This window comes from Orcinus orca, chromosome 2 (assembly GCF_937001465.1).
Source record: "Orcinus orca chromosome 2, mOrcOrc1.1, whole genome shotgun sequence".
NCBI lineage: Eukaryota > Metazoa > Chordata > Mammalia > Artiodactyla > Delphinidae > Orcinus > Orcinus orca.
The window spans coordinates 165,107,857-165,122,140 of NC_064560.1; the positions used below are offsets into that span (position 1 = coordinate 165,107,857).

General features: G+C 39.8%; 1 protein-coding gene across 2 annotated transcripts in view; it reads left to right on the forward strand.

Moving 5' to 3' along the window:
* FNTB (farnesyltransferase, CAAX box, beta) overlaps positions 1-14,284 on the forward strand; it is an 84,912-nt gene that overhangs the window by 54,102 nt on the left and 16,526 nt on the right. Inside the window, exons 7-8 of one of the 2 annotated variants that reach the window (XM_004262129.3) lie at positions 7,326-7,412; positions 13,398-13,527. In XM_004262129.3, the coding sequence (XP_004262177.1) occupies positions 7,326-7,412; positions 13,398-13,527 (217 nt within the window). The remainder of the gene's footprint in view (positions 1-7,325; positions 7,413-13,397; positions 13,528-14,284) is intronic. The other variant, XM_033425508.2, reaches the window with a different exon arrangement.

Consider the following 14,284-nt stretch of genomic DNA (forward strand, 5'->3'; position numbering starts at 1 on the left):
GCAGGCTTCAGTAGTTGTGGCACGTGGGCTCATTAGTTGTGGCCTACGGGCTGTAGAGCTCAGGTTCAGTAGTTGTGGCGCACGGGCTTAGTTGCCCCATGGCATGTGGGATTTTCCCAGACCAGGGCTCGAACCCGTGCCCCCTGCATTAGCAGGAGGATTCTTAACCACTGCGCCACCAGGGAAGCCTGCATGTGTCTTTTTGAATTATGGTTTTCTCTGGATATATGCCCAGTAGTGGGATTGCTGGGTCATATGGTAATTCTATTTTTAGTTCTTTAAGGAACCTCCGTACTGTTCTCCAAGGTGGCTGTATCAATTTACATTCCCACCAACAGTGCAAGAGGGTTCCCTTTTCTCCACACCCTCTCCAGCATTTGTTGTTTGTAGATTTTGTGATGATGCCCATTCTAACTGGTGTGAGGTGATACCTCACTGTAGTTTTGATTTGCATTTCTCTAATAAGTAGTGATGTTGAGCAGCTTTTCATGTGCTTCTTGGCCATCTGTATGTCTTCATTGGAGAAATGTCTATTTAGGTCTTCTGCCCATTTTTCGATTAGGTTGTTTGTTATTTTAATACTGAGCTGCATGAGCTGTTTATATATATTGGAGATTAATCCTTTGTTGATTCGCTTGCAAATATTTTCTCCCATTCTGAGGGTTGTCTTTCCATATTGTTATGGTTTCCTTTGCTGTGCAAAAGCTTTGAAGTTTCATTAGGTCCCATTTGTTTATTTTTGTTTTTATTTCCATTACTCTAGGAGGTGGTTCAAAAAATATTTTGCTGTGATTTATGTCAAACATTCTTCCTATGTTTTCCTCTAAGAGTTTTATAGTGCCCGGTCTTACATTTAGGTCTCTAACCCATTTTGACTTTATTTTTGTATATGGTGTTAGGGAGTGTTCTAATTTCGTTCTTTTACATGTAGCTGTCCAGTTATCCCAGCACCACTTATTGAAGAGGCTGTCTTTTCTCCATTGTATATCCTTGCCTTCTTTGTCAAAGATTAGTTGACCATAGGTGCGTGGGTTTATCTCTGGGCTTTCTATCCTGTTCCATTGATCTATTTTTCTGTTTTTGTGCCAGTACCATGTTGTTTTGATTACTGTAGCTTTGTAGTATAGTCTGAAGTCAGGGAGTCTGATTCCTCCAGCTCCATTTTTTCCCCTCAAGACTGCTTTGGCTATTCGGGGTCTTTTGTGTCTCCATACAAATTTTAAGATTTTTTGTTGTAGTTCTGTAAAAAATGCCATTGGTAATTTGATAGGGGTTGCATTGAATCTGTAGATTGCTTTGGGTAGTATAGTCATTTTCACAATACTGCTTCTTCCAATCCAAGAACATGGTATATCTCTCCATCTGTTGGTATCATCTTTAATTTCTTTCATCAGTGTCTTATAGTTTTCTGCATACAGGTCTTTGGTCTCCCTAGGTAGGTTTATTCCTAGGTATTTTATTCTTTTTGTTGCAGTGGTAAATGGGAGTGTTTCCTTAATTTCTCTTTCAGATTTTTCATCATTAGTGTATAGGAATGCAAGAGATTTCTGTGCATTAATTTTGTATCCTGCAACTTTACCAAATCCATTGATTAGCTCTAGTAGTTTTCTGGTGGCATGTTTAGGATTCTCTATGTATAGTATCATGTCATCTTCAAACAGTGACAGTTTTACTTCTTTTCCAATTTGTATTCCTTTTATTTCTTTTTTCTTCTCTGATTGCCATGACTAGGACTTCCAAAACTATGTTGAATAATAGTGGTGGGAGTGGACATCCTTGTCTTGTTCCTGATCTTAGAGGAAATGCTTTCAGTTTTTCACCATTGAGAAGGATGTTTGCTGTGGGTTTGTCATATATGGCCTTTATTATGTTTAAGTAGGTTCCCTCTATGCCCACTTTCCGGAGAGTTTTTATCATAAATGGGTGTTGAATTTTGTCAGAAACTTTTTCTGCATCTATTGAGATGAACATATGGTTTTTATTCTTCAATTTGTTAATATGGTGTATCACATTGATTGATTTGCATATATTGAAGAATCCTTGCATCTCTGTGATAAATCTCACTTGACCATGGTGTATGATTCCTTTTAATGTGTTGTTGGATTCTGTTTGCTAGTATTTTGTTGAGGATTTTTGCATCTATATTCATCAGTGATATTGGTCTGTAATTTTCTTTTTTGTAATATCTTTGTCTGGTTTTGGTATCAGGGTGATGGTGGCCTCATAGAATGAATTTGGGAGTTTTCCTTCCTCTGCAATTTTTTGGAAGAGTTTGAGAAGGATGGATGTTAGCTCTTCTCTAAATGTTTGATAGATTTCACCTGTAAAGCCATCTGGTCCTGGACTTTTGTTTGTTGGAAGATTTTAAATCACAGCTTCAATTTCATTACTTGCGATTGGTCTGTTCATATTTTCTATTTCTTCCTGGTTCAGTCTTGGAAGGTTATACCTTTCTAAGAATTTTTCCATTTCTTCCAGGTTGTCCGTTTTATTGGCGTAACGCTGCTTGTAGTAGTCTCTTATGATGCTTTGTATTTCTGCGGTGTCTGTTGTAACTTCTCCTTTTTCATTTCTAATTTTATTGATTTGAGTCCTCTCCCTCTTGATGAGTCTGACTAATGGTTTATCAATTTTGTTTATCTTCTCAAAGAACCAGCTTTTAGTTTTATTGATCTTTGCTATTGTTTTCTTTGTTTCTATTTCATTTATTTCTGCTCTGGTCTTTATGATTTCTTTCCTTCTGCTAACTTTGTGTTTTGTTTGTTCTTCTTTCTCTAGTTCCTTTAGGTGTAATGTTAGATTGTTTATTTGAGACTTTTCTTGTTTCTTGAGGTAGGCTTGTATAGCTATAAACTTCTGTCTTAGAACTGCTTTTGCTGCATCCCATATGTTTTGGATTGTCGTTTTTATCTTTTTTTTTTTTTTTTTGTGGTTCGCGGGCCTCTCACTGTTGTGTCCTCTCCTGTTGCGGAGCACAGGCTCCGGACGCGCAGGCTCAGCGGCCGTGGCTCACGGACCCAGCCGCTCCGCGGCATGTGGGATCTTCCCGGACCGGGGCACGAACCCGTGTCCCCTGCATCAGCAGGCAGACTCTCAACCACTGCGCCACCAGGGAAGCCCGGATTGTCGTGTTTTGATTGTCATTTGTCTCTAGGTATTTTTTGATTTCCTTGTTGATTTCTCCAGTGATCTCTTGGTTATTTAATAATATACTGTTTAGCCTCCATGTGTTTGTGTTTTTTACGTTTTTTTTCCCTGTAATTGATTTCTAATCTCATAGCGTTGTGGTCAGAAAGGACGCTTGATATGATTTCAATTTTCTTAAATTTACTGAGGCTTGATTTGTGACCCACGATGTGATCTGTCCTGGAGAATGTTCCATGCACATTTGAGAAGAAAGTGTAATCTGCTGTTTTTGGATGGAATGTCCTATAAATATCAATTACATCTATCTGGTCTATTGTGTCATTTAAAGCTTGTGTTTCCTTATTAATTTTCTATTTGGATGATGTGTCCATTGGTGTAAGTGAGGTGTTAAAGTCCCCCACAATTACTGTGTTGCTGTCAATTTCCTCTTTTATAGCTGTTAGCAGTTGCCTTATGTATTGAGGTGCACCTGTGTCGGGTGCATATATATTTATAATTGTTATATCTTCTTTTTGGATTGATCCCTTGATCATTACATAGTGTCCTTCCTTGTCTCTTGTAACATTCTTTATTTTAAAGTTTATTTTATCTGATATGAGTATTGCTACTCCAGCTTTCTTTTGATTTCCATTTGCATGGAATATCTTTCTCCATCCCCGTACTTTGAGTCTGTATGTGTCCCTAGGTCTGAAGTGGGTCTCTTGTAGACAGCATATATATGGGTCTTGTTTTTGTATCCATTCATCAAGCCTGTGTCTTTTGGTTGAACCATTTAATCCATTCACGTTTAAGGTAATTATCAATATGTATGTTCCTATGACCAATTTCTTAATTGTTTTCGGTTTGTTTTTGTAGGTCCTTTTCTTCTCTTGTGTTTCCCACTTAGAGAAGTTCCTTTAGCATTTGTTGTAGAGCTGGTTTGGTGGTGCGGAATTCTCTTAGCTTTTGCTTGTCTGTAAAGCTTTTGATTTCTTCATCGAATCTGAATGAGATCCTTGCTGGGTAGAGTAATCTTTGTTGTAGGTTCTTCCTTTTCATCACTTTAAGTATATCATGCCACTCCTTTCTGGCTTGTAGAGTTTCTGCTGAGAAATCAGCTGTTAACCTTATGGGCATTCCCTTGTATGTTATTTGTCGTTTTTCCCTTGCTACTCTCAGTAATTTTTCTTTGTCTTTAATTTTTACCAATTTGATTACTATGTGTCTTGGCGTGTTTCTTCTTGGGTTTATCCTGTATGGGACTCTCTGCACTTCCTGCACTTGGGTGGCTATTTTCTTTCCCATGTTAGGGAAGTTTTTGACTATAATCTCTTCAAATATTTTCTCGGGTCCTTTCTCTCTTCTCCTCCTGGGACCCCTATAATGTGAATGTTGTTGCGTTTAATGTTGTCCCAGAGGTCTCTTAGGCTGTCTTCATTTCTTTTCATTCTTTTTTCTTTATTCTGTTCCCCAGCAGTGAACTCCACCATTCTGTCTTCCAGGTCAGTTATCCATTCTTCTGCCTCAGTTATTCTGCTATTGATGCCTTCTAGTGTGGTTTTCATTTCAGTTATTGTGTTGTTCATCTCTGTTTGTTCTTTAATTCTTCTATGTCTTGGTTAAACCTTTCTTGCATCTTTCTCGACCTTTGCCTCCATTCTTTTTCCGAGGTCCTGGATCATCTTCACTATCATTATTCTGAATTCTTTTTCTGGAAGATTGCCTATCTCCATTTCATTTAGTTGTTTTTCTGGGGTTTTATCTTGTTCATTCTTCTGGTACATAGCCCTCTGCTTTTTCATCTTGTCTGTCTTTCTCTCCTTCTGTTTTCTTATTCATATCTGCTAGACATAAAAAATGTTTGTTTCACTGAAGAGCACTGTAGCCATATTCCTCCTCTACCCGAGCTCCTCTGGTAATGTTCTGCCATTCAAGCCATGCTTTTCATTTACAGAGGATTAAAGATGTGAATGATGGATGAAACCTAGCAGGTCTCGTGCAGTTTCCCTGCTTTGTGTGGTTTCTAGTGCCCCAGTTCCATCACTTTTCACTTTGTCTTCCTTTAATTGTCTTTGCCTGGAAGCATCAGCAGTTACTCCTGAGTGCTGTTGAGTGGATTTGACCTGAAGAGAAGCAGCAGTTGATGGGGACAGTTTGGCATCTGGAGGCTAGCTTGTCTCATTCTGGGTTAGGCAGAACTGGTCTCTTGATCTTTCAGGTCTATCACAACTCCTTCCAGTTTCTGAGATGAGCTTATTCCGGCATTCACAGCTCCTGTGGACTGCCACTAATCCAGTTGCAATGAACTCATAGCAAGCACCATTTTTTTCTCAGTTCTTAAGAAAGGAGCAGTTATGTACTCCTGACCTCCTAATCTAGGTTATATAACCGGAAGCATTCTGGGCGGGTAGTGGGGAGATAGGGACCCAGCATTTGCAAAAGTTTTGGCGACAGAGCATAGAGTGTGTTCAGGAAAGGAGAAGTTCAGTGTGGCTGAAGTGCAGAGGCCTGGTGGGCAGGGGGAGAAATGAAGCTGGACGGCCAGGCCGGGAATAGCCCAAGGGGCCCCGAAGTCTTGAGAAGGCTGGAGTTTATTTTAAGGGTAGTGGGAAGCCACTGACAAGTTGTAAGTAGGGAGTGACACAGTCTGATTTGTATTTTATTAGAAGTTCTGCAGTTACAGTGAATAGATTGTAGTGTTTTAGTGAAAATCCTCTGGCTTCAGGGCTAGAGGGAAACTGACCCAGGTTAATGGTGACTTGGATTTGGGTAACAGCAGAGAGGATGGAGGGTAGTGGACAAATCTGAGAGATGTGACGACTGGATAGAGGGAGAGAGGAAGAAGATGCTCGAAAAAGGTGTGTTTTGTTCGCTCTCGGTCTCAGCGTGAGATCTGGCAGCAGGTCTCAGTTCTTCCATTTATGAGGCGACCGCCCTGTGTCCGCCACCTCCCCACCTCAGAGGTTATGTTCGGATTCAAGAGCAAATACCCTTGAAGCCCTTTGAGAGGCTTGAGACCTGAGAGCAGTTAGGTCAGGCTTTTGAATTTAGCTTATGGTAGATGGTAACATTTGGCAGAAAGGACTCTCCATGCTTCTGATGCCTGCTGGTATAACTCAGCCTCTGCTGTGCCTTTGGCCGGCGTGAGCAGGCTGATAAAAGTGCTGGGAGGAGAATGATGCCTGCGGCTCACTGGAAAGCCCCAGTGCACTTGGCTCAGTGTTATGTCCATATTGAACAATACGGAAGCTGGACCCTTCTCTCTCCTCCCTTTTATGTTCCTGAGGAGCCCTTAGAAAAAGGATCTGTAAACAGAATTGGAACAAACTGGTTTTGTCTTCATAAAACAGAGCTGAGATGTCGGATGTTTGAAAAGACCCTGGAAGGGAAGAAAAGACAGTTTGTAGACGTGTTCCATAATAGAGGGATCAGCTGAAATAAAAGGTGTCCTGAGAAGAATTAGGGCTGGCAGAATGGAATGGCAAGAATTATTCCAAATCATGTAGGATAACATGGGGGGGGGGAAGACATGTTCTTTCTTTTCCCTTTAAAGAGTGTGTGTGTGTGTGTGTGTGTGTGTGTGTGTGTGTGTGTGTACTGGTGGGATGCTTGAAATCAAAACCCTTTTCTTGCTCTAGAAGCCTAAGGAATGGACCTGAGTGGGCTCATACATTTCGGTCCCTCTTGCCTGGTCTAAGCAGCCAGAGTGGTCTGGCGGCCTGCTGTGGAGTTGTGTCTGTTTGGAAAAGATACAGTTAACCTTTAGCTTGTCCATGCCGTAAACAGACAAGTCCTGGATCTAAAAACAGTACTGACAACTGAATGAGCATGTCAGAAATACCTGAATGACAGCATGGAATTTGGGGAGCCGTTGTAGGTCTTTGAAGGAAGAGCTGAACTCACTGTCGACAGGAATTGTGATGGCTGTTATTTCATCTGGTGTAGATTTGACCATGTGGAGGTAGGGAGAATAGAACGTCATGTTCTTTCATTGAGGCTGTGCCATGAGCAACTCTATCGAAATAGAATGTCAGAGCTCCTGGTTGGAGACCCAGGAGGACTGGCCATGGGCTTGGAGTGAGGCCAGGCAGTGATTACAGCTTACGAGGCAGAGAGCAATCTGTCCAAAAAGTTCAGTGAGCCTTGTTCAAGCTCCTCCTTAAAGCTTAACACTTCCCCCTCTATTTCTGTCCTTCCAGAAGTGCGTACTGTGCCGCCTCAGTAGCTTCTCTGACCAACATCATCACTCCAGACCTGTTTGAGGGCACTGCTGAATGGATCGCAAGGTGAGAGAAGCTGAGATTTGTCCTGCCTCTTAGACAGCAGGCGGTCAAGACTTCTGAAAAATAAAGTGTAGAAGGACCAGAGAAGGGAATATAAAATTACAAGAGATGTCTGGGTTGAAGGATTGTGCATTTCAAAAATACTTTAAAAGTTCTCTTTTTTCCCAAACTTTCTTTAATGTGATTGGCAAGGATCAAAACCTTGGGTAAACAGTATTGGTCAGAGTCTAAATGGAGTTCAACCAGTTTGGAGAGCAATTTGGAAATATCTCAAAGATGCCCTTGCTGATGACCCCAAAATTCCACTTCTCCAGAAAATCACACCACATGCATGAAAGAGACAAGCATAGGACTTGTTTATAATAGTAAAATGCTGAAAACAGATTAAATGTTCACAAGCACAAGATGGATAAGTGAGTTGTGGTGTAGTCATATTGAAATATAATATAGCAATTAAAATGAATGAACTAGAGCTACACGTATCAATATGGGTGAGTCTCAAAAACACTGTTGAGGAAAAAAAAGGATGTTAAAGAAAACATGCAGATCACATTTGCTTAAAATTTGAAAACATGCAAAACAATTCTATGCTGTTTATGGGAAGAATCACATGTAGTAATATAAAAACATGCTGGGAAGGATAAACACCAAATTCAGGATGGTGCTTACTTCGGGGGAGAAAGTAAAGAAAATGAGATTAAGGGAGTCTGTACTTCTACTCAGGAGACTTCAGTTGTATCTGTAATTGTTTGTTTAAAATAAAAAAAACCTGAAATGCATATGGCTAAATCAAAGCTAGGTGTTAGGTACATGTATGTTCTATATATTATTTGCTATACTTTCATGGATCCTTCAAATTATTTCATAATTTTAAAAAAAGGTATAGTAGATTTATATGTATTATTGAGGAATTATATCCAAGCTGTATTTTATTTTTTACATTTTAATTTTTATCAAAGTAGTACTTACTACTATGAAAATACAATTTACAGCTAAACCAAATGAGATACTATGATCATATTTACTTTTTTTTTTTTTTTTTTTTGCGGTACGCGGGCCTCTCACTGTTGTGGCCTCTCCCATTGCGGAGTGCAGGCTCAGCGGCATGGGCCCAGCCGCTCCGCGGCATGTGGGATCTTCCCGGATCGGGGCACGAACCCGTGTCCCCTGCATTGGCAGGCAGACTCTCAACCACTGCGCCACCAGGGAAGCCCCATATTTACTTTTATGTATAACTTTTACTTTCCTGGAATTAATTATTACCTCTTAATTCCCGAATTTTGTGCCAGAGCTATAAAATTATTCTCAATACAGTTAAACACTTCAGGTAATGTATCAGTTCTCTTTTGTGTGTGTGTGTGTGTGTGTGTGTGTGCACGTGCGTTTTGAGTTATCCCTCCTGGGGCCTCTGCCCTCCTGCTACAGACTGGACAGATTGCTCTCAGCTTGCTGCACAGCAGGCATCCAGCAGCTTCCTTTCAGCAGGAAATTCACTTCACTTCTCTGCTTTGTTAAAGCCCCATCCTCCTTTTTCCTGGTTTACTCACTCATTTTAATGAATCACATATCGTATTCCAACAGATCCCCAATAAGAGAACTTCGGCGGTACGTTTTAAAGATTTTGCATGTATTTTTATTCTAGTCTCCCACTTGATTTATAGTTTATTTGGTTAGAGACTTCTCAATTGGAAACTGGATCAATTGTATTCCTTCAAAATTTTTAAGCACTGCTCCATTATCTTTTGGCTACCAGTGTCATTGTTAGAAAGGCTGATAATAATGGTAACCAGCATTTACTGAGGATTTGGTATGTAATACTGAATAGTAAGAGAGCGATAGTTTAAAGATTGAGAGTATATAGCCTTTTGCTCTGGACTACCTGGGTTTGGTTCTTTTTTATACTTTCTGTTTTTCTCAGTTGAGATTTCCCATCTTTTCATTCATTACAAGTGTATTTTTCTTCACTAAGGTAAATATAAAATTATAATATCTACTTTAAAATTCTTGCCTGGTCATTTCAACATCTGGCTGTCTTGGAGTTGACATGTCTCACTTGCCTGAGTGTCTATGTCAAGTAATCTTTGGACTGTACCCTGGACATTGTGATGTTATATTGCAGAGATTGGATTCTGTTAGATTGCTTTAAAGAGTGTTGATATTTTTCCTTTAGCAGGCAATCAACTTGGTTAGACACACCTGCAGTGGGCAGGGGCTCAGGTCTTGGATCAGTTCTTGGTCAGAAGCTGCTTTCAGTTTGCCCAATGCATGTGTGATTCAGGGTCAGGTAAAATTTTAAGCAAAGTTTAAACATGGAATTTGGGTTTTCCTCCTCTGGCTCTCCTCTTTCTGGGATTCCTCCTCAATTACTGTCAGCCTGGTTCTTCTTGCCAGAAACATGGTGGGCCTTCTGTTAGCTTCAGCTGCCTTCCCCTGACCTGCTGCTGCCACTGTTAGGTGACTGTAGCCATCCTCAGGGCAAATCAGGAAGAAAAAAAATAGGGTGGGGGAGGGGAGGGACGGACTGCTCCAACTTTCAAATCCCCAGCTTTTTTCAGTTTGCTGAGCCCTCAGGAAGTTGTTTTCGTGTGTTTTGTCCAGAGTATATAGTTATTTGCAGGATTGGTTTGTTAGGCCCTTAACTAGATGTGAAATTCTGACTGCCTGGGTTTGAAGCCCAGTTTTGTCATTTATTAGCTTTGTGCCTTGGACAAATTAACTTCTCCATGCCATAGTTTCCCTATATAGCAAATGATGGGATATTGAATATGACATTAAGCTAAAATACAAAGAAATTAAGTGACCAAAACCTGTTAGGGTAACCACTGTGCTTTACTGCCTCCCAATCTACTGTATTCCCAAGCCATTGTTGTTTTTGTTTTGTTTCTCTTATTCTTGCTGTTTGAAAAATTCATGATGATGAACCATGATATGGATTTCTTTTTGCATTCATTGTGCTGGGCACTCAGCAGTTATCTTCAATCTAGAATTGCATGTGCTTTACTTCCAAGAAACTTTATTATTTCTTTGATAACTTCTTCCCCTCCATTTTCTTTGTTTGCTCTTTTTATAACATCCAATAAGTGGAATTGGTCTTCTAATTTTTCAAAAACTTTTTGCCTATCTTTCATCTCTTCATCTTTCTTATTGTGCTTTCTAAGAGATTCCCTTACCTTTTATCTTCTAATCCCTCTGTTGAGTTTTTATTTCTGCAGTTCTATTTTAACTTTTAATCTCCATTTATAAAGAATACTTCCTTTTTATATTCTCTCCTGTTCTTGTTTCAGGGATATTTGTCCTTGCAGTGTTTTTATTTTGTATATAATATTTTATCTAAAGATATAACTTAAAGTTTACTTCTGCTCCCTACATTATTTCCTCCAATTTATTTTTGTTTATTTGTCTTATTTTTGTTTCATATTTTACATAAAAGTCTCTTTCACCTAAGAGACTTTGCTCAAATCTCTGGTGTTCATATTTAAGTGTCAGGTGCTAAAAAAACTGTGTGTGCCACGGTGGGCTGGGATGCAGCCATTCATGGGGGGATTCTCATATATCAATATCTGTAGGGTTTTTCCCTTGGGCTTATCCATTTCCCTAGAGAAGAATCTTCCAGATTCCTGGTTGGGGTATGAAGTTAGCGGCCAGCTTTGTGAAATACTAATAGGGAAAGGGGTTGAGGGTGCTTGTGCTCAGATCTTAGACTCACTTAATCCCCCTGCTCAGCACAGTGTCTCCACCTGCTCTCAGCTGTGCTGGAAATCCTGGAATTCAGTTCCTCTTCATTCAGCCCCTGAAACCTCCCATCTTCTGCTGGGTACCTGGAGGTATAGCTGATTCTCTTATAAATTTACCACCAGTCAACTTGGTTCAAACTCATCCCACTTTAGGGGTACCTTGTGTCCCCCGGCTTGTCATTGGAACATACCACCTTGCTTTCTATTTCTTCTTCCCTCCTTTCCTCCCAGGGCTGGTGTAGGTTTGTCGGTTCTGTTAAGTCAGTTACGTCTTACCTCTCTCCTTTTCCAGCTTTCACAATTTTGTTATCTCCTGTCTGTATTCATATCCTCTCCTATTCTCTTTACCCTTGTGGGTTTATCCTTTTTTAAAATTCCTTTACTTTCATTTTACTGGACTCTTGTGTTCAATCAGTTATATTTAACTAGAAGATACTCCCAAAGAATTTTACTAAATTGCTCTCATGCATGTAAAAACAGGGATGGAAAGTGGAATATGTAAATAAATGTATATTGTGTGTGTGTGCATGCGTGTATGTGTGGAGAGAAAGAGGGACTGAGACATAGAAACTCAGCTGGTGAGAGGAACTAGGAGGCCAGGCTCAGCAGTTGTAACTTTTTATTGCTTATTCTTTTATACTGTTTTGTTTTTTTTTTTAACTCAAAAAACATTTTTAAAGGTAAGTTAAGAAAAAAAAAATTCAGAGGTCCTTTGCATGTTCTTCACTCATCAGACCTTTCAAACTTGAGCTGTTCCTGTGCGCCATGAAGCCAAATGCACTGGAAAGAAAACTTGGATTGTGTGTCTTTGGGTGGTGGTGGGGTTAGGGGATAGAGGATGCTGAAGAATCTGTTCAGGGGATGGTAGCCAGCTCTTGACTCAGCACTCTGCTGTGATCTCCCGGGATCTTGGGCCTCTCTGAAAAGGGCCTCTGAGTTCCCAAGGCCTCTCCTTTAACGAGAGGTACCTGGAAGACAGGAGGTGTTACAGGTTCCTTTCTCTTCTACCCGGAAGTTGGATTAAGTGCTCATCCACCTGTGCACCTGTCAGGATTTGTGAGGCAGACACACCTGTAGGGAGTGTGACTCTATGTACATACCTGTAGATCATTGGAAGTGAAGTTCTATGTTATATGAAAATACACTGAAAAGAAAATCTCTTATTTCACAGATAAAACATGTTTATTATAAACAAGCAAAAAGAAAATCTAACTGCTTGTAATCCACCACTAACCGCTCATTTGCTGTATATGTTTCCAGAATTCCAGAAAAATCATGCAGTATATTATCATTTTATAACTTTTTCATGTAATGTATTTGGAACATTTTTAAGTATACTTCTGTAGCATTATTTTAAATGACTGTAGTGTTCTGTTATACGGATATACCATAATTTATATAACGAGTCCCTTACTGTTGAGCTTCTGAGTTGTTTCTGATATTTCACTGTTATAAATGGGAATACAGTAAACATTCTTACAATCTGACTTTTGAACACATTTCTTACTTACTTTGTAAGATTAATTCCTAGAAATGACCCTATATTGCTGAGCCAAAGATTACTCATGTTTTTATGACTAGAAAATACACTCTTAAATATATAGTCTAATCCCAAATAATTACTATGATAATAAAGTAATTTGAAAATGTAGGAAATTGTAATTTAAAAAAATAAGTTTACTTTGAATGGTTATAAAGGTATGTATTTTCACTATAGAAACTTTTTGAAAATACAGAAAAATAAAGAGGAAAAATATCAGCAATAGACCTGTACTGAAAGATAACCAGAATTAGCAGTTATTTTTCAATTTTATTTTAACCTGATGGTTATCTCACTATACGTATGATTTTATAACTTTTTCCAAAAAGTAATGATTTGAGGTACTGTGTTTGTTACATTAGTAGACTATGTCTGAGTTTCCTTTTTTTTTTTTTGAGGAAAAGGCATTTCTAAAAGTTAATTAGCATCTTTCCATTCATAGTTGCAATGTTGTTTGTTTTTTTAATAGAAGTATAGTTGGTTTATAATGTGTTAATTTCTGGTGTACAACAAAGTGATTCAGTCTTATATATATATTCTTTTCCATTATAGTTTATTACATGATATTGAATATAGTTACAGCTATTGAGTATAGTTACAGCTATTGAATATAGTTGCATTAAACTAAGCAAACTCATCCTTTGCCATCCAGGGTGGTCCTGCACTTGTGCTCGTTGGTTGACACTCAGTCTGCTTTTCTCAATCTCCTTCCAGGTGTCAGAATTGGGAAGGTGGAATTGGCGGGGTGCCAGGGATGGAAGCCCACGGTGGCTATACTTTCTGTGGCCTGGCCGCACTGGTCATCCTCAAGAAGGAACGCTTCTTGAACTTGAAGAGCTTATTAGTAAGTACTTGGTGATCCGTCTTCCTCTCAGGCCCTGAGATGTGACTGCTCAGGCATGCCGGCTGAAGGGACGGTTGGCTGTGGGAAGGGCTAACAGTTCCTGCCTGGAGCTGTGAACTAACAGTCCTGTAACGAAGCTTCAGATGCAGTTGTTGGAGTGCTCAGCACTGTACCAAGAAAGTGCAAGGGGTGAACATCTGTGCTCGGTTTCAGTTCCCTTCTTCCTGCCTTTCCATCTTCCTGCTCTGAACTTTCTGTACAGTGTGTTAGGCCAATTCCAGAGGCTTCTTGAATCCCTCAGACATCTGGTATGGGCCAGAGTACCTTCCTCCTACTTCAAAGAGAAGTATAGCTTCAGCCTCTTAAAATTAGAGGTTATCATGTGCCTTGGAAAGATTCTCCTGGGAGAAGAAGTTATGAGAAGAGTTTTGAGGCATTCTGAAGCCGAGCTTTTATTACCTGCTGCACTATGTGAACGTTTAGTAACTACCTTGACATGAGCTAGGCACAGCCGGGTAATGCACAGAGCAGGTGGCCCAGGCATTTATGTCTCAACTCCAAGCTCCTGCCCAATATTCAGAATGAACTCAGAGCACAGTCAGCTTCAGGGACTTGTTAGATTATAGCTAAATTATCATTGGAGGCCTAGTACATAAACACACACACACACAGAGCCACGAAGGAGCTATCTTTGGGGAAGCATTTATTCCCTCACCATGACCTCAAAGCAAACCAGCTGCCACTGATACTCATCTCC